Source organism: Mesoplodon mirus, assembly GCF_964341445.2.
Source record: "Mesoplodon mirus genome assembly, chromosome: 13".
NCBI classification, from domain to species: domain Eukaryota; kingdom Metazoa; phylum Chordata; class Mammalia; order Artiodactyla; family Ziphiidae; genus Mesoplodon; species Mesoplodon mirus.
In genome coordinates this window covers 34,981,676-35,000,669 of record NC_138989.1, presented here as the reverse complement: position 1 = coordinate 35,000,669, position 18,994 = coordinate 34,981,676, and the positions used below count along the sequence as shown (strand labels likewise).

At 41.5% G+C, this 18,994-nt stretch overlaps 1 protein-coding gene across 16 annotated transcripts in view; it reads right to left on the bottom strand.

The window, feature by feature from the left end:
• Positions 1 to 18,994, bottom strand: part of DLGAP1 (DLG associated protein 1) — a gene marked incomplete at its 5' end in the record, with an annotated part of 321,304 nt that overhangs the window by 46,050 nt on the left and 256,260 nt on the right. For 13 of the 16 annotated variants that reach the window (XM_082641702.1, XM_082641701.1, XM_082641703.1 and 10 more), the window contains 2 exons: positions 4,185 to 4,276; positions 12,024 to 12,400. In XM_082641702.1, the coding sequence (XP_082497828.1) occupies positions 4,185 to 4,276; positions 12,024 to 12,400 (469 nt within the window). The remainder of the gene's footprint in view (positions 1 to 4,184; positions 4,277 to 12,023; positions 12,401 to 18,994) is intronic. The other 3 variants (XM_082641693.1, XM_082641699.1, XM_082641700.1) reach the window with 1 other exon arrangement.

The window sequence follows — 18,994 nt, the reverse complement described above, 5'->3', positions numbered from 1 at the left end:
TTCACAGAGTATAGGATTCTACGCTGGTGTTTTTTTCTCTCAAATATTAAATATTTCACTCTATTCTCTTCTTATTTGCATGGTTTCTGAGGAAAAGTCACATATAATCCTTATTTTTGCCCCTCAGTAGGAAAGGTGTCTTTTCCTTCTGGCTTGTTTCAGGAATTTTTCCTTGGTTTTCTTTGAATATGACATGTCTAGGTGTATTGTATTGGGCATTTATCCTGCTTGGCCTTCTATGAGCTCCCTAAATCTGTAGTTTGGTGTCTGACACTAATTTGGGGCAATTTTCAGTCACTGTTGCTTCAAATGTTGCTTCTGTTCCTTTCTGTCTTTTCCTTCTGGTATTCTCATTATGCATATGTTCACCTTCTGTAATTGTCCCAGAGTTTTTGGATATTCTGTTCTGATTTCTTTCAGGTTTTGTTTCCTCTTTGCTTCCAGTTTTGGAGGTTTCTACTGTTGTATCCGCAAGCTCAGAGATTCTTTCCTCAGCCATGACTAGTCTACTAATGAGTCCATCAAAAGCATTCTTCATTTCTGGTGCAGTGTTTCCAATCTCTAGCATTTGTTTTTTATTTTTTCTTAGAATTTCCATTTTTCTGCTTACATTATTCATCTGTCCTTGTATGCTGTCTGCTGTTTCTATTAAAGTCTTTAGCATTTTAATCACAGTGTAAAAAAATTCCTGACCTGTTACTTCCAACATTCTTTTTTTTTAATTGCTATCAAACTGTGTAACCCAGATCTTTACTTTAATGTACAAAACCATTATTTACTTGCCACTTCTCTAAACTGTCATTTAACCTAAAAGCTGCATGTCTCCACACCCTCTAAAGAAATATTTGATTTAGATTCAATTGATTCAACCTACCAAATTTCACCAGTGAATTTATGAATACTTCCTATTATCTCTCCATCTACCCAGCCATCCATCCAAACTTTTTTTTTCCTGCTTTTAGTATTTTTTTTAACTTTTTAAATCTTTTATTTATTTATTTATTTCACACACACACTGTATTTTATTTTTACAAGAGGTGAATAAACTGACACCAAGCATTGTAAATGGATGACCACAACAAAAGCAACAATGACTGCAATTACCAAACACGAAACACACCCACACTATGTCATAATATTGACATTCAGTCCAGTAATCCTTCACTGTAACAGCTCCTTTACTTTGCAGTGAAAATTGATTTGTATATTTTTTGCCTCTGAGTCCTTGTGGGATTTTTTTTTTTTTTTTTTTTTTTTTGCGGTACCCGGGCCTCTCACTGCTGTGGCCTCTCCCGTTGTGGAGCACAGGCTCCGGACGCACAGGCTCAGCGGCCATGGCTCATGGGCCCAGCCGCTCTGCGGCATGTGGGATCTTCCCGGACCGGGACACGAACCTGTGTGCCCTGCATCGGCAGGCTGACTCTCTACCACTGCGCTACCAGGGAAGACCGGGATTTTTTTTTAATTCAAACAGAAAGTCACAAAAATTATAATCATCCTCATCAGTTCACTTAGTCCCATGTAATTAATTTTTTTTTAAGCTCTTCTTTACCTGCTGGACCAGAAGTTGCCGGTTATCTTCTTTTTATAGATAAGGAAACCAAGGCAAAAAGATATTTAGTAATTTGATCAAGGCCTCCCAGCTAATAGGTGGAAGAGTCAGAATTTGAATCTGGGCGCCTTGGCTCAGGAGCCTGTGTTCTTTTTTTTTTTTTTTTTGCGGTATGTGGGCCTCTCACTGTTGTGGCCCATCCCGCCGCAGAGCACAGGTTCCGGGCGCGCAGGCCCAGCGGCCACGGCTCACGGGCCCAGCCGCTCCGCGGCACGCGGGACCCTCCCGGACCGGGGCACGAACCCGCGTCTCCCACATCGGCAGGCAGACTCCCAACCACTGTGCCACCAGGGAAGCCTAGGAGCCTGTGTTCTTAACCCCTACATCATTGAGGAAAACAAGTAAGTTGGGCTTGTAGGGGAAGGAGGAATATGTTTTCTTACCATGAGATCTTTCATATCTACTAAGTTTACATTTTCAAAACATTTTCTAAAACAATGAAAGGAACATGTGCCAGAAGGGTTGGTTTGAAAATGATGATTACTAAAACTTGAAGTAGATACAATAAGTAAACATTTTAGAGTAAAAGAAAAAAAAAATCACTCCTAAACCTACCATTTTTACAGATTACATTTCAGTCCTTGTTCTTTGTGAATATTATATGTGGGTATTTGTTCTCTTTTTCACTTAACATCCTATCATGGGAATTTCTCCCATGTTTCCACATCTTCTTTATAATCACATTTAATAGCTGTATAATAGTCTATCCTGGTGACATGCTATAATTTACAAAAGCATTCTCTTATTGTTTGACATTTTTCTTTTACAATGATAGGTAATGTTCCACAATTTTTTCCCTTTCACTGAGTGATTTCATTCAGGATAGCCCCATGAATGGAATTACTGGGTCAATGGATTTGGATAGTTGTATAATTATTGCTAATTTTTGTCATATTAGTTTCCACATTAGGGTTGTACCAATTTTCTGGGCTTCCAGCATTGTATAATTATAACAGATATAGTAGCTTCAAAATGTTATATATATGTATATTGAAAACCTTTTAGATACAAAGGCAGTGTCAATAACAGGAGGCTGTCAAATAGGACCCATTCCATGAACTGATGCATGACTTATTCTCAGATTTTAAGTTTATGTTACATGCGGCCTTGTATATAGGAGACATTCCATAGATGTTTATTGAATGGATGGGTGATGAACGGATGGATGGATGACATCCAACTGATTTCTTCTTATTAACACATAAAAAGTTAGTGGCAAAGTTGAAATGATATCCTGATTTAGAATATAGGGTTCTTTCTCCCACTATAACTGCAGATTTACTTCATTCAGCCAACATTCACTACATACTTAGTATATGAAAAGCACAGTCTGGAAGCTGGGGGTATTACTATCAATAAAACATAGTTCCATCCATCATGGTCCTCACAGTTTGACTGGGAAACTCACATACCTCTCCAGATTGAATTCTCATTTATAAAATGAATGTACTGACCTCAGAAGTCCTTTCCAGCTTCCGGATTCTGTGATCTTCACAAACTCTAAATTTCCTACTTCTAGATACTAAGACTAAAGTAAGCTTATCTTAAAGAACAATCTAAAGAAACTGGTGATTCTGGATAGTGACAGGGAGTCTTCTCCCCTTCCTACTCCTCATTTGTTCGTTCATTCATTCATCATTCATTGAGCACATACTAAACATGAGACACTATTAAGCTCTAGAAATAAAAATACCAATAAGATAAGTCCTCTTCTCTTAAAAAGTCTATAGTCAAAAATGCGACGGCTTTTTGAAGAGGAATAGTTTGGCAACACAGCAGTACTCCACACAGTGTTTATGTGTGTGTGAGTGGGATCCACTTATTCTACTGTCAGGGAGGGGAAATTTCCCCTTTTCTCCTTTTGAGTTCCTGTGGCTGGACCAATCACAAAATAGACACAAGAACAGATTGTGTCCTGTGGACTGGAGAAAAAGAAACCCATTTAATTTGTGTGCACATAGAGGTCGCATAGAAATGGGACCTAAGAAGTGGCCAAAGCAGATAGATTTCATATTTTTTAGACAAAGAAGCAATAAATATGAGAGGGATTGACAGGACAAAGAAACTTAGCTTTGGGTGTTTAATTAGTAAGGAATTTAAGCAAAGTTTGGGCTTAGGTAGTAAATTAGTAAAGAAGTAACAAGTATACAGGCTTCTCAGCCCTGAGTCCCCTATCTCTGGTGATAATGGTGTCTTTCTACCTCCCAGGACGAGGAGAGCACTTTTCACATGGGAAATTTATTTCCTGCTTTCAGGGAGACAGAGAGGAGGGTAAAAGTATCCCTCTTGCGTTGATTGTTTCTTAAGTAGTTTTAATTCAAAATAATCAACATGCCATGGAGGCATATTTTGGGCCCCAACACTACTATTCTAGCTAACATTTAAATGGAGTGGTCTCCAGTATTAAAGTAGAGGAAGGAATCAGCTAGTATTGACTCAGGCTCACCCTCTGAATGCTCCCGGAAGTTCATGGGAAATAACACTGAATTTTGAAGGTTTATCACAGGGAAAAAATACTTGTGCCATACTTGCCAACATCAAGACGAAAGGGGACAAATGCATGTGGACTCACCATTTCTCTTCTTCTACTTGCACTCCTATGGACTGGAACTTACTGGGTGCTTTATTTTCCCCTGTTTTGTTAGGTTCTTCAGCATCATCCACCTGAAGAAATAACCAAAAGTAGAGGTGCTCTATTTTAGTCATCTTGCTTGAAAAACAAAGTCACATTTCATTAGAAACCTCTATAATATTATTGGAATGTTTTGTGATTTATAACCTTTTTGTTCAACGTTTATGTGTTTGATGAGCAACTTCATTATAATGCACTTTGACTCTGCTGATCTTAGTAAAATGCAGTTTTGTTTATTTCCAAAGTGCCTAATAAATGTCTGTGATTCCTGCATGGATTTGTGAGGATGCACTTACCTGTGAGCTCTGTATTAGAAGGGAGCACCTCATGGGATTGTGTTGTTGAAAGTTTTGAATTTTCAGATAACAAAATGCAAAAGAAGGAAGAAATTTCACTTATTGTAGTTAGAATTGTTGACATTAGGAGGTTTAGGTATTAACCTTATTAATATAACTATAGAGCATCTTCATTTTTTTTTCCCCTTAAATTAAGGAATTGGCTTTGGATATCACTCCATAGTTTCTAAATAGCTATGCATATATTATAGTTCATATAGAAAATGTATCTGTATATAACTGATAGCTTATGTGACAGACTAGGCCCAACCCAAATTTGAAATAAATTTTATGACTATTCAGAGCAGTTAGATTTATTCCTCTTTTTTCTCTATGTTTTTAATAAATTATTTTTTTCTAAATAGAAAGCAATTTAACATAAGTTGTATAAAACTAAAACACAGAAGTATATAATGTAGAAAGCAAAAGTTCCCCACGAAGCACTGTCAATCCTTTGATGCATATTTGACCATCTTTTAACATATGTAGAATATATTATATATATAAATGATTATTAATACTAAATTTACACAGATGAGATTATAGTATATATTTTTTGTGTGCAATTTGCTTTATTCATTAACACTGCTATCTTTTGGACATTTTATCATGTTAGTAAATATAGCTCTAACTCAATCCTTCTGTTGGCTACATAAATACTCCTTTTAATGGTTATGTAAGCAACGTGGGCATCAGGGTAATTTTCTCTCTGCTGTTATTACAGTTAGTATTATAATTAATATTTCATATGTATCTTTAGAACAATTCTGCAAATATTGTATGAGAAAAATTCTTAGGAGTAGAAATGTTAGACGGAAGTACTGAGCATATTCAACTGTAAGGAATATTGACAAACTGCTCTTCAAAGCATTTATCAGTGTATGGGAATATCCATTTTCCAAATGTTCACCAATATTAAATATTGGCAAACTTTAAAATTTTTGCTAATATCACAGGTGAAAAATATCTATTAGCCTCTTGTATTTTTATCTGTAAATTGCCTATTTATATCCTTTGCTAGTTATTGTGGGGTTTTTTTCTTATTGAGTTGTTTATTTTCTTCTTTATAGGATCTCTTTATATCTTATGACCCTTAAACCCTTTCTTGGCTATATATACTGTAAATATTTTTTCCCAGTTTATCATTTGTCTTTTAAATTTTGTCCTTCATTGTAGAGAATCTTATGTAGCCAATCTAGTTTTTATGGTTGGGAAAGACCAAAAGTTCTCTTATATTTGTTTTTATGCTTTCATTTTTTTTTTTTCATATTTAGTTCTTAAATCCACTATCCTGAAATGTTTGTGTAGAAGATACAGAAATTTAATATTTTTTCTGCACATGAATCATCAATTGACCTGGCTCTTTTTATTAACTAATTCATCTCTTTGGTTTGAGATGCCAACTTTATCTTATACCAAATTTTACCCATATATATTTACCCAAACATTCTCATATATAAAAGCGTGTTTTGGGTCTATTGATCTATTGGTCTTATTGCTCCTTCTTCTCTTTTTTTCCTGATATAAGTTTGTAATAAATCTTGATATTTTCTGTGACAAGTTTCCTCTTGTAATCCTTTTTTTACAAAATAAATTTATTTATTTTATTTATTTATTTTTGGCTGCATTGGGTCTTCGTTGTGGCACGCAGGCTTTTTGTTGTGGTGGCTTCTCTTGTTGCAGAGCATGGGCTCTACGTGGGCGGGCTTCAGTAGTTGTGGCTCGTGGGTTCAGTAGTTGTGGCTTGTGGGCTCTAGAGTGCAGGCTCAGTAATTGTGGTGCATAGGCTTAGTTGCTCTGTGGCATGTGGGATCTTCCTGGACCAGGGCTTGAACCTGTGTCCCCTGCATTGGCAGGTGGATTCTTAACCACTGCTCCACCAGGAAAGTCCCTGTAATTCTTTTTTTTAAATGTAATTTAAAAACTCCAGCGGGGCTTCCCTGGTGGTGCAGTGGTTGAGAGTCCGCCTGCCAATGCAGGGAACACGGGTTCGTGCCCCGGTCTGGGAAGATCCCACATGTCGCGGAGTGTCCGGGCCCGTGAGCCATGGCTGCTGAGCCTGTGCGTCTGGAGCCTGTGCTCTGCAATGGGAGAGGCCACAACAGTGAGAGACCCGTGTAAAGCAAAAAAAAAAAAAAAAAAAAAAAAAAAAAAAACTCCAGCAACCTAAGTGTCCATCAACAGATGAATGGATAAAGAAGATGTAGTACATATATACAATGGAATATTACTCAGCCATTAAAAAGAATGAAAATTTGCCATTTGCAGCAACATGGATGGACTTGGAGGGCAGTAAGCTAAGTGAAATAAGTCAGACAGAGAAAGACAAATACTGTATGATACCACTTATATGTGGAATCTAAAAGATACAACAAAGTAGTGAGTAGAACAAAAAAGAAACAGTCTCACAGATATAGAGAACCAGTTAGTGGTTACCAGTGGTGAGGGAGGGAGGGGCAATATAGGGGTGGGGGAGGGGGAGGCCCAGGCTCTTGCGTGTAAGATGGGCACAAGGATGTATTGTACAACATGGGGAATACAGCCAATATCTTGTGATAACTATAAATGGAAAGAAAGTAACATTTAAAATTTGTATAAAAAATTTAAAAATTTTTTTAAATAAAAAATAAATTTTACTCATTAAAAACCCCAAAACCTCTAGGGTATTTTGGGGTATTAACTTCTTCTAAATAAACTTTAACATCACATTGTCAAAACCCTCCCCCCAGTCTCGACTAAGTGATAAAAATCACATAGGAATTTTCATTGAAATTTCTTTAAATATTTGTATGAATTTTGAGAGAATTGCCATCTTTACACTTTGGAGTATTCCCATATAGAAATATTGAATAGCTTTCCATTTATTCATTTATCCATATCCTTCCCCCACTCACCCAGGACTAGAACACCAGAAAAAGCACCAGAAAAAGTAGTTGATGTGAGTTTTGGTGACATATTATATAAAAATACATATTTTTAAATATTCTAGAATCATATTTAGTGCTGTGAGTTGCTCCCACTAGAAGAACACGTGAACCAAGATCATATGTTCACCACATCCGTCACGGGCTTTTGAATGCATGTGCTCATTGAGGGAAATAGCACATTTATTTATTAATCGGACAAAGTGCCTCATTCTGGTGACTTAGTTACTTACTGTCTGGAAGCCCCAAGCCCACCTTCTCTACCCAGCTGCTCTGTGGCACAGGGGCCAGGGCTCCGAAGACTACATTTCCCAGGCTTCCTTGCTCGCTGGCCTCCAATTAGGTTCTAACCAAGGAAGGTCGGAGGAGGGAAGGGGGCTTCCTTCCTGTTTCCACCTTTTGCTGGCAGCTGTGTCTCCAACCCCAGCCCTTTCGCAGCCCAACAGCGCGAGCGCCAGCCCTTGCAAGTCCTGGCACCAGCCGGCCGTGCTCGCCTCAGTGGTCTGGGATGGGCTATACTGGCCTCTCCTCTGAGTGCCTGAATTTTGGTAACCCCGTCTTTCCCCTTCTCCCCTAGTCCAAGGGTGACCTCTTACTGCATCCCTTTCTGCTCTCTCAGCCATCCCATTACTGTAGAACCAATTTGGTGTATGAAACTGCCTCTGTGTGAGAAACGAGCACGGCTTCCTTTTTCCTGAATGGGATTCTAACCGATTCCGTATGGCTACACTCATGGAAATAAAAAATGCTCAGGATGTCAGCCAAAGTACGATGCTGCAGCCTTACACTTTGGGGTAGTTTCAAAATTACCCAATGCAGTTTTTTCGAAAGATGCACGATAGATATTCCCCTTAAGAACTGTGGTGCTCAATGCACCGGGAAAGGGAGAAAGAAAGGAAGCAGGGGTCCGAGGATGAAGGACGTTGTACTCTGTTCCAGGCTCGCCCCACCTGTCCAAACTCACGGCTTATTTGCATCAAAGCGTTGTCATCTTCTTAAGCTTTAGTCGTTGCAGGTAAATTTATCTCTCTGACTTTAATCTCCTTAGTTAGATCCAAATATTGACAAATGTCACCTCTCTTATATAGTATGTAGGGTAATCTACTTAAATTTATGAAGAGACATTCAAAAATTTTAAATATGTTGTAGGGTTAATTAAATCTCTGTCCTGAAAAAAATTGAGAAAGCCCACGGCCGATGATGTAATTTTAGTGTTTTTGGCTAATCAAAAATTTAAAGGAGGATAATACTAATAATAACAATCAAACCTAATATTTATTGAGCCCTTAATATGCCAGGCACTATGCTTTGAACTTTACATATATTGTATCCATCAGTTTTTTGTTTTTAATTTTATTTATTTATTTTTTGGCTGCATTGGGTCTTCATTGCTGCACGCGGGCTTTCTCTAGTTGCGGTGAGCAGGGGCTACTCTTCGTTGTGGTGCACAGGCTTCTCATTGCAGTGGCTTTTCTTGTTGCAGAGCACGGGCTCTAGGTGCACGGGCTTCAGTAGTTGTGGCACGCGGGCTCAGTAGTTGTGGCTTGTGGACTCAGTAGTTGTGGCTCATGGACTCTAGAGCACGGGCTCAGTAGTTGTGGCGCACGGGCTTACTTGCTCCGCGGCTTGTGGGATCTTCCCGGACCAGGGATTGAACCCGTATCCCCTTCATTGACAGGCAGATTCTTACCACTGCGCCACCAGGGAAGTCCCTATCCATCAGTTTTTATTATAACATATAAAGTACCCGATGCAATAGCAACTATTATTATTCTCATTTTCCAGATGAGGAAACCATTAAGTAATTGGCCTAAGTTCACACAGGCTGTAAAGTAAATAATTATAATATTCACTATTAGATATACATTAAATTTAAAATGTTGGGAAAGGCTTGAAAACTCTGACCCTAAAAAGGTAAACTGTGAGAAAGAGCCCAAGGTCCTAGTATCACATATTTGGGGGATTAGGATTTAAATTAGATTACAGTGTAATGAAATTTGATGACTATTTTGTATCCTAAATTTAAATTTACTTATTATTCTCCATCAAAGAAGCAGCATAATGTGGTCACATTCGATGTCAAGGTACAATCTAGGCTCTGTCAACATAAGATGTGTGACCTTGGGTTCTCACTTCTGGGGGAGAGATAATAACACCACCTATGCCCTAGGGCTGCTGTAGAGGCCGAATGAGACAACCATATAACGCACGCAGTGCTCTCATATAATTTCTATAGCTGTGAACAATGATTGGAGGAAGAGTAAGAACAATTCTTTAGCTCACTAAAGTATCCAAATATTCAAGAAGCAGGGTGGTCTCTGAAACAAAGACTTTCTCCCCAACATCAGTTGTGAATTTCAGAGTCGTTCCGTCTTACTGGGTAAAAATAATAATAATATAAGTTGGATGTCATATAGTATAGGAATGCTTTATTCTAAGAATTATTTAGAGAGTAACCTAACCAACCAGCAGACCTGGGAGGTGATTAAGATAGATAGAAACTTTTAAATAAAATGAACAGTAAGACAGATAATTACCTTTAAAATACATTGTTAAGTGAAAAAAGGCAAGATATAGACTAGTGTGAGGTATATGCTGCTACTATCTGGGTAAAAAGGGGAATAAATATATATTTGCTTGAATATGTGCAAAATATCCCTGCAGGGAGATTCAAATATTGGTTCTATTGATTTTCTCTGGAAAGGAGAACTGACTGGCTATTGAATAGCAGGGGGAGAGAGGCTGGTCACTGTATGTCTTTTTATAGCTTTTGAATTTTGAGCCACAGCAATATATTATCTATTGAAAAAATAATGTAAAATAAAGAAAAAAATTTAAACATTAAGGAAGTAGAAGAAAACTAACATTACTGGATGCCAATTATGTGCCAGATAAGAAAGGTGGAATTTTAAAAGAATTATGGTGAAACAGACATACAATTCTCCATTTAACCCTTTTTAAGGGTACAGTTCCAGTGGCATTAAGTACATTCCCATTAGTGTGCCACCATCAGCACTATCCAGCCCCAGAAGTTTTTCATCATCCCAAACTGAAAGCCTTACACAAAGCTGGGTTTTGTAAACGCCCTCCTTCAAATACTCCTACGTGGGCTCGATGAGAAAACAGCCTCAGGAAGATTTAATAATTTGCCTGGGACACAGAAGACCGGCCTCTGCTCTTCCCCACCCCTTGAAATCCTCTGGGCGGTGGGAGGGAATTAACTCCTGGGACTGGGGTTGGGGTGAGGGTGGGTGGAGGCTGGCTTCAGGCCCGGGGCCTCCTGCTGGGTCTCAAGCACCCATGCTACAAGTTCTTTTAGGAAACTTGACAAGTTGTGCCACGGTAACCTGTTGGTTATAAAAAAGCATTTGACTCATTGCTACCAGAGAAGGTTTAATTGTCCTTTCAAAGTGGACCCTGCAGGATGGATGGTGAACATCCATCATCGTTGTGAAAATGTACCCCACGCCTGGTGCTTAGACGTGCCTTAGAGTTGGTTCAGCGTGGATAGATTTATGGGCCACCACGTCAGGAAGTTATTATTCAAAGGGCACCTGCAGAACGGTACAGCACAACAAAAATGGGGGGAAAGAATGGCTCTTCTCCATGGATGGGAGGAAATTTCTAGCAGGGTAAGCCAAGCTGAACCCATCTAACAACCAAGAATCAGTTTGATGTTATCATTGGGCAACAGAAAACAGAGAACTAAACTGAGAAGCCTGCCGAAGTATCTACCTTTTTAATGAAATGCATGATTAAATAGCCCACAATTACACTGACCCTGGTGCACATTCTTTCCTCATGATGCTGTGATGGGAGTTATTGCTTTCCACACTCTCCTTCCCTTTGGTCTCACTGGCCATCACTCCCATGTCTGTGAGAAGTGGTTCATGTTTTTGTTCTCGTATGGTTACTCAATAGCGTTGAACACACTGTGACACCATCCAATCATCCACGTTGTTCTTGGATGCCCACTCCTTTTTTGAGAATCAAAATGTGCATTAGGAATTGAGGACACTTTATGTTTGATTGTGTTCATGTTTGTTTAATTATCCTCCCCTTGTCTCGCCACATTCAATCTCGAGAACAAAAATAAAAGCTGCTAATCAACTATTCTTCAATTTTAAAAGATTGGAATTTTGGGGGGGGAAAAATGCTGATAATGTCTATAGACAAAACACCTTCGTAATTTTTTAAAATCACATTTCACAACATACAGGAGTCCAGAGCCAGTAATTTGAAAGTCTGGTCCTACAATAGCTACATCATCCAAAATGGCAAGATAGTGAATCTTCTGGAAAAAAAAAAGGGGGGGGTACATTTCTTCATTTGGGGTTCCTTTTTTTTTTTTTAACAAATTTATTTATTTTTTTGGCTGAGGCACTTAGCTTGTGGGACCTCAGTTCCCTAACCAGGGATTGAACCCAGGCCGTGACAGTGAAAGCGCCGAGTCCTAACCCCTAGACCACCAGGGAACTCCCTGGGCTCCTATTTCAAAGGACAGAAAGGGAGGCTGTTACCTGTATCCCAATGGACAGGCATCGATTCTTCTTGAAGTGGTCCTTCTTCCTGTCCTCTGCAGTGATGGTGGCCATGGCGGTGGTGGTGGTGGTGATGGTGGCAGCATTGTTGCCCACGTGTTGACTTGCTGGGCCGTGGATCTGGGCATTGGCGGCTTCGATGGCGGCTGTCAGAGCCTTCATACTGTCCAGGCTCTCCGTGGAGTTGCTCAGTCCAGACTGGCTGATAATATCCCCTCGCTGGCCCTGTCCATCCATGTAGGCGTCCTGGGCCGACTCTGTGCTACTCTGGGCTGTGATAGAAATGAAAGGTTTCGTGGTAGTTCTGGGTGGGACTGGAGGTGGTGTCTTCTTATATGTTGTAATGCAAGATGACACTGGAAGACAGCGAAAACAAAGACACTGATTTCTGCATGGGTTTTAATTGTCAATATTGTAACTGACATCCATTGGAAATTAGGGCCCACGAAACACACCAAGACATTGAACGTGAAAATAGGTCTGTTGATAGACTAAGTGAGATCCCTGCTTAGGGGGCATATTTGGGCCTCCTCTAAGGTGACACCCCCATACGACTGATGGGGAAAGAGACTGAAAAACACTGATCTCTGAGATGGAAGTTTCTGAAATGGAGATTAATATGAACTGACATAAAACAGACAGGACTAGCCATCTGTAGAAATCTTCCCGGGCAACAGGGCATCCTGAGAGATAATGTATAACACGGAAAAGACCTGGGAAATCTTTGCCTTCTCAGGGAAATATTAACCATAGCTAATGCTGAACAAAGTAACTCATTGGAGAAGATTCTGGGGGTCAATAAAGAACATTGAAAAAAAGAAGAAAGCAAAGAGGTTGTGAGCCTGTGTGTTCTAATCCTAAGAACAGGGCAAAGTGCCTATGGGGGAGGGGGAGGGGAGGGGGAGGGAGCAGGGCGCCGGGTGGGGGGCTGAGCTCAACCCACTGTCTTAACTTCTTGCACCTTGCTTTTATCTTCATTCCGTTTCTCCTCGCTCCTTTTCTTTTTCTTTCTTTCTCTTCCTCCCTCCCTCTTTCCTTCCTTCCTTCCTTTTTCTGGGTATATGCTCACTCTATAAACTTTAGTTCTGAATTGTGTTGCTGTTTCCGAGCAGATCCGTCCTCTGAGAGGGAGGACACCACACACACGTCTCCTACTGTAAAATAAATGTACCCGCTAGTTGGGAGATCAGCCTGCGTGTAGCCTGTAGGAACCCACTCCACAAAGCGCTGTCCTTCAGGGCAACGTGATCAGCCCAAGGTTCTGAGGCGCCCCTTTTGGAGGTTCCCACTGGAGCAGCCTGCAGCCCCTCTCTGCAAACATCTGAGGATAAACCCAGGGTCTTGAAGAAGCTGTACACACTGCTTCTCAGCATTCCACATTTGTGGAGCACGATGCAGGAAAACACAGGTTGAAAAGAATGAAGTTTCCACGTGGGACCCGCCCCCTGGTAAAGAATGATTCCTTAACCAGCTTTCTAAAGACTTTTGTTGAGTCCCCTTAAAAAATGGTTCAAACTATTGTGCTTCCATCACTTTCTCCCCCACCTCATTTCCAGCCCCACCCTCAGCCTTTCCTTTTGGGACTGTTGTTAACACCAAATCGGCTAGTCCTGACCACACAATGCTAGCTAGTTACCCATGGTTCTAGTTGTCACTCAGGCCATCTCGCTGAATGAAATACTCACTTCGATATTCAGGGTGTTTCCTGAGGTCACTCAAAAAAAGCATCCTATAACGAACAATGAACAGAAGGATCGCATTTCTCTGCCCTGCTGTTCCACTGCTCTGTGATTTGGTGTAATTTCCTTAACCATAAAAGATGGGGACAGAAATGTTTGGCTACTTCCCAGGGCTTGCCCAAGAGCTGAAGGAAAAGAAACGCACAGATGTCACATTACAGTATCACATGTGCTCTGGAGGTGAGGGTAACCTGAATAATAGAAATGTAGCCTCCTCTCGGTTACCTGGGGCTGGCAGAGTCTCCCCCAGGAAAACCTTCCATCTCAGCTGTGCGTGAATCACACATCTTTAAATATGAACAGAGCTCAGCAGTACACACTCCAAACTCCGCAGCTTTTAGCTAACGAGCCTGGGACCAGCAGAGGGAGGCTCACAGCGCTGGCGGAGGCGGAGCTGGAGCAGGACCAGCCCGGGCTCAGGTTATCCCATCAGCCACAGGGAAGCCAAGGGATGCAGACACGTGCATGGTTGATGTTTCCCCTCACTTGATTGAGTTTCATGCACTGTAACCACTGAGGAGCTACTTTCTGCTTCCCAGGAAATTTGAAGGGGATAATGCTCGGTGTCAGTTACGCAGCTGCAGACCAGAGTGGGTGGGCCGGGGAGGGACCATCATTAGGATAGAATCAATCTATCTATTCGAATCTAAGAAACTAGATCATTTTATGACTTCTCCTACAATGTGAACTCATTACAGTAAGTCCCCTACATTGCGAACTTTCAAAGATGTGCCCGTGCCAGCTGTTGTGCTGTGCGACTGTACTTTTCAAGGTACTGTACTGTAAGAATAAAAATGTTTTCTTTATTTATTTTTTATTTTGGGGGTAGGAGTTTATTAATTAATTAATTAATTTTTGCTGTGTTGGGTCTTCGTTTCTGTGCGAGGGCTTTCTCTAGTTGTGGCAAGCGGGGGCCACTCTTCATCGCGGTGCGCGGGCCTCTCACTATCGTGGCTTCTCTTGTTGCGGAGCACAGGCTCCAGACGCGCAGGCTGGAGTTGTGGCTCACGGGCCTAGTTGCTCCGTGGCATGTGGGATCCTCCAGACCAGGGCTCGAACCCGTGTCCCCTGCATTAGCAGGCAGATTCTCAGCCACTGCGCCACCAGGGAAGCCCTGTTTTCTTTATTTTTTGTGTTTTTTTTTGTGTGTGTGTATTATTTGTGTGAAAAGTATTATAACCCTATTACAGTACAGTACTACGTAGCCAATTGTGTTAGTTGGGTACCTAGGCTAACTTTGTTGGACTTATGAACAATTGGACTTATGAATGCGCTCTAGGAACAGAACTCGTTCCTATGTAGGGGACTTGCTGTATTTTGTTCGAAATGGGTTCTCAGGACATTCAGCCGACCTATATTCCAAAGAAATGAAGTGCCACTTTCCAACATCAAATGTCTGATCCTTTGGATTGTTTACTGCTCCTTGTTAGCTACCCACAGTTCCCTTCTTGGGTGTGGATAATCAAAACCAGACAACGCGGCCAAATACAGTATCGTATCATTTGCTGTGATTTACAGCACGATGTGGTACCTATGATTAGGGGGTGGGGGTATCACATTATTCCCAGTGTGATGTTGGGGTTGGCTACGCACCCCCGGGGCCAAATGCAATTTGGCGCCATCTGGTGGCTGTTATCATTTCCTCTTCGATATCAATAGGGATAATTCTGGGGACTTGGATTGCTGGGGACTTTCAGGACAGCAGCAGCAATGCTAGGCATCCACTAGGGTTAGACTGGACAGGGAAGACCCCGGGGACGTGGCTTCCTCAACAGGCTGGCCCAGCCCCAATGCCCAAAGGAGGTAAGAATTTGAGATTGGCTCGCTCTGAATTAGGGGACCATCCGCCATGGGGTTACATCCCAGGGGCTTTACTATGAGATTTTACTGGTGTTTAGAGCTTGGCACAATTCTGCCAGGGCCATCGGAGTCAAAGAAGCACCACCTGTCAGTCATCAAATAGGAATTTCAAAGGAATTCAAATCTTTAAGATTGCACTTTGAGGGCGAAGAAAGGAGACCCAACACACGACTCACACTTCTCGCAATTCCCTTCCTCCTCATGCCCCAGTTCTTGTGCATCTGAGGCTGCTCCAAAAACTCAGACAGCTAAATCCCCCAATTTTTCCGAGCATCACGCTTTCTTAGTTTTGCAGGCTAAGCCCTAAACACTTCTCTTCTGTCTTTGTTGTTGTTGTCATTTTGTTTTTAAAATTCTACTCTCGTGATTCAGCACCACGAATGATTTAGAATACACTGAGGTCTGAGCACCAGGAGGCGTGTGGTAGAGTGGGGCCCAAGGACGGTGAAACACAAGTTAATAAGTCTTGTCTGGTCAAGACAGAAACAAAAAATGAGGGGCTTACATGCAGTAAGGGAAACACTTCATTGTTTAAGAGGAACATTCTCAAAACCACTGATTAAAAAATGCAAGTGCTACTTTTACTCAAGGGGAACTTGAAAAAGAAATGATGCTGTTGGTTTAATCATTATTACCGCTTTCCTTTGTCAGATAGGTTTATTTGTTCATATCAGATACATTGATTTTTTTTCTCCTTCTTTGGGTCCTGGTGATGTGCTATCCCAGTGCAAAGTTGGCTGAAAAGTCTCCTATCCATTTACAAGAAGAGTCAGCAGGAGCAGGTTTCCAGATTTCACTGTCATTACTTTCATTCACATAGTAGTGTAATGCATCAAGAGACCAGAGATCGGTTTTTACATTTGAGTTAAGAAATTTTTTTTTTTAAAAGAAGAACTTATGGAGAAAACCAAATGAGAACAAATTCCTACCCTATTTCAGTTTGTAGCTGATTCTTCAATATTTTCTCCATTTGCATAGAAAGATAATGCTGTTGTAAGTCTCAGAAAGACCAGAGCCAGGGATTATTTTTGTCTGGAGTGGTGAAGGATTTCTGGAAAACTACCTGGACTCTCTTTTCATTCCGGTTATGCTATGTATGTCAGCTGGACACAAAACAGATGTAGGAGCAAACCTACTTTTTATTTCTTCTTATTCATATGGACTTACTGGCTGAGCTAATGGGTCACATACTCTAAAGCTATGTCGAGGAATTATTTAGCAGTTCCTGGTTGCTGAATGTTAGAAACGCTTTCAGATACGAGAACAAGCCCATAAGGAACTCCAAATAAAAACACAAAAGATCAACAGAAGAATTCCAAAATATACAAGTACATGGCTGACTTTGTAGGTGTAAACAAGTTGTCCTTCCTTGTTCTTTTTTTTTTTTTTTTTTTTTTTGCGGTACTAGGGCCTCTCACTGTTGTGGCCTCTCCCGTTGCGGAGCACAGGCTCCGGACGTGCAGGCTCAGCGGCCAGGGCTCACGGGCCCAGCCGCTCCGCGGCATGTGGGATCCTCCCAGACCGAGGCACGAACCCGTGTCCCCTGCATCGGCAGACAGACTCTCAACCACTGCGCCACCAGGGAAGCCCCTCCTTCCTTGTTTTTAACCACAAAGCAGGCTGTGATTTGATCTGCTTTTACTAGTCAGAGCAATTTTGGATTTACAGTGAGTCGTATCAGATGGTCTGCTCTTGCTGAGTCCAGACCACCAGAGAGAGAAGGGCTGCCTGGAACCACGGTCTAGTTTCTATCGAGGACAAAGGTCTCCTGATTTGAGTGATTTGGTCCAGCTGAACAGGAGGTTAACACGCCCTCAAAAGGAAGTGCTTTATTGGAAAAGAGATTTAAAAAAATGGAATGGGGCTAACAGTGGGGCGCTGGAGCTGGCTCTTATCAGCTTGCTAGATTCAACTGTGCAAACCCCTCCCCAAGTCTGTGTTCAGTGACATTTCCTTGCTAGCTTGAAACTGACTTTGGTTTGAGTGTTTACACCACGGAAATTGGCAAGTGCTGTGACTCAGTAGGTATCCCCCCCCCCCAGAGAGCTGGTTGTTAAGCATTTCCAGCACACCTACCACACAGACCCGGTGCTATTCAAAGTGTAATCCACAGACAGGTTTGGATTCACAAAGTATCTGATGAGTGCACCGTGAGATAGGTCATGAAAACATCCAGAGGAAGCGTTTAGAAACTTTATAGCAATTCTACAGAGATTCTGTCAGTTGAACCATTAGAATGATGACGGCTTGTTTTTTGCATGTTTTTGTTTTTTTAAATTTCTTTCTTCTAGTAATTCATTTTAATTGCGTTTTACCAAAATGTTGACCTGCAACAGATTGGACATCCAATAAGCAAACAAACTGTCCATCACCAGAGACAGTTTGAGAAGCACTGATTTTGGAACATTCGCAAATCCAGGGGACAGGGCAGTGGTATTGCACGTGAGATTGAGAGACTAGAGAGGTAACTTGAAACTACAGGCTACTTTAGAAAGCAAAACGATGTGGAGAGGCCAAAGGAAAGAAATGTGGGAGCACCTAAACTTGGGACATGAAGGCAGGACTGCACAAATACAGGACGGGAAGAGTAGACTTGTGGTTTTAACGTCAGGTAAGTTGTCTATTTCTATGACGGTGTGTCTGCGTAGATATGTGATATCTAGAATGAGGGAAGGATTGCCTTGCTGCCTTCCTGCCCTCCCTTTAAGGGGAAATCACAGGGTTCTCTGAGGAGAGGAAAACCATATCTTATAAGGAATGGTTTAAGGAGAGAGGGTGTTTCGTTTGCAAGAGAAGGTAGACGGAGGGGTTTCCCATTATTTCGAAGGCTATTGTGTAAAGGATGGCATGGACTCAGGCCGTATGAGGCCTGCAGGGAAACCACAAAAGGAAAAGCTCAGAGAGGCATAAAGAATTTTTCTAGGAGTCGGTCGTCCAAGGATGGAATATGGGCCCTTCGCTGGGGAGTGAGCTCTCTGTCTGAGAAGTAGGGACCCATTGACAAGGATGCTAAGAGAGGAGGCCAGGGAGAGTTACCAGCAGGCTGTTGGTAGCAGTGAGGAATGTTCTGGCATCCTGGGAGCACATATTGGCACCGATGAAGACAAAACTCTTAATCGAGAAGTTTGCTGCTGCTACTTCCGGGCAAGAAGGCCCAGAAGTGCTGAATTTACAATCAACGGTGGAGATCATCCTCCCCGGGGTGACATGCTCCCCAGTCTGGACTGCCCCACCAAACGCCAGACAAATCTGTGATCTAGTTGGAATCCTTCACATGATAAAAGCACAAACCCAGGTGAAAACAAAGTTGATGAGATGGAGAATGAGTCCACACACTTCACCTGCCCTTAG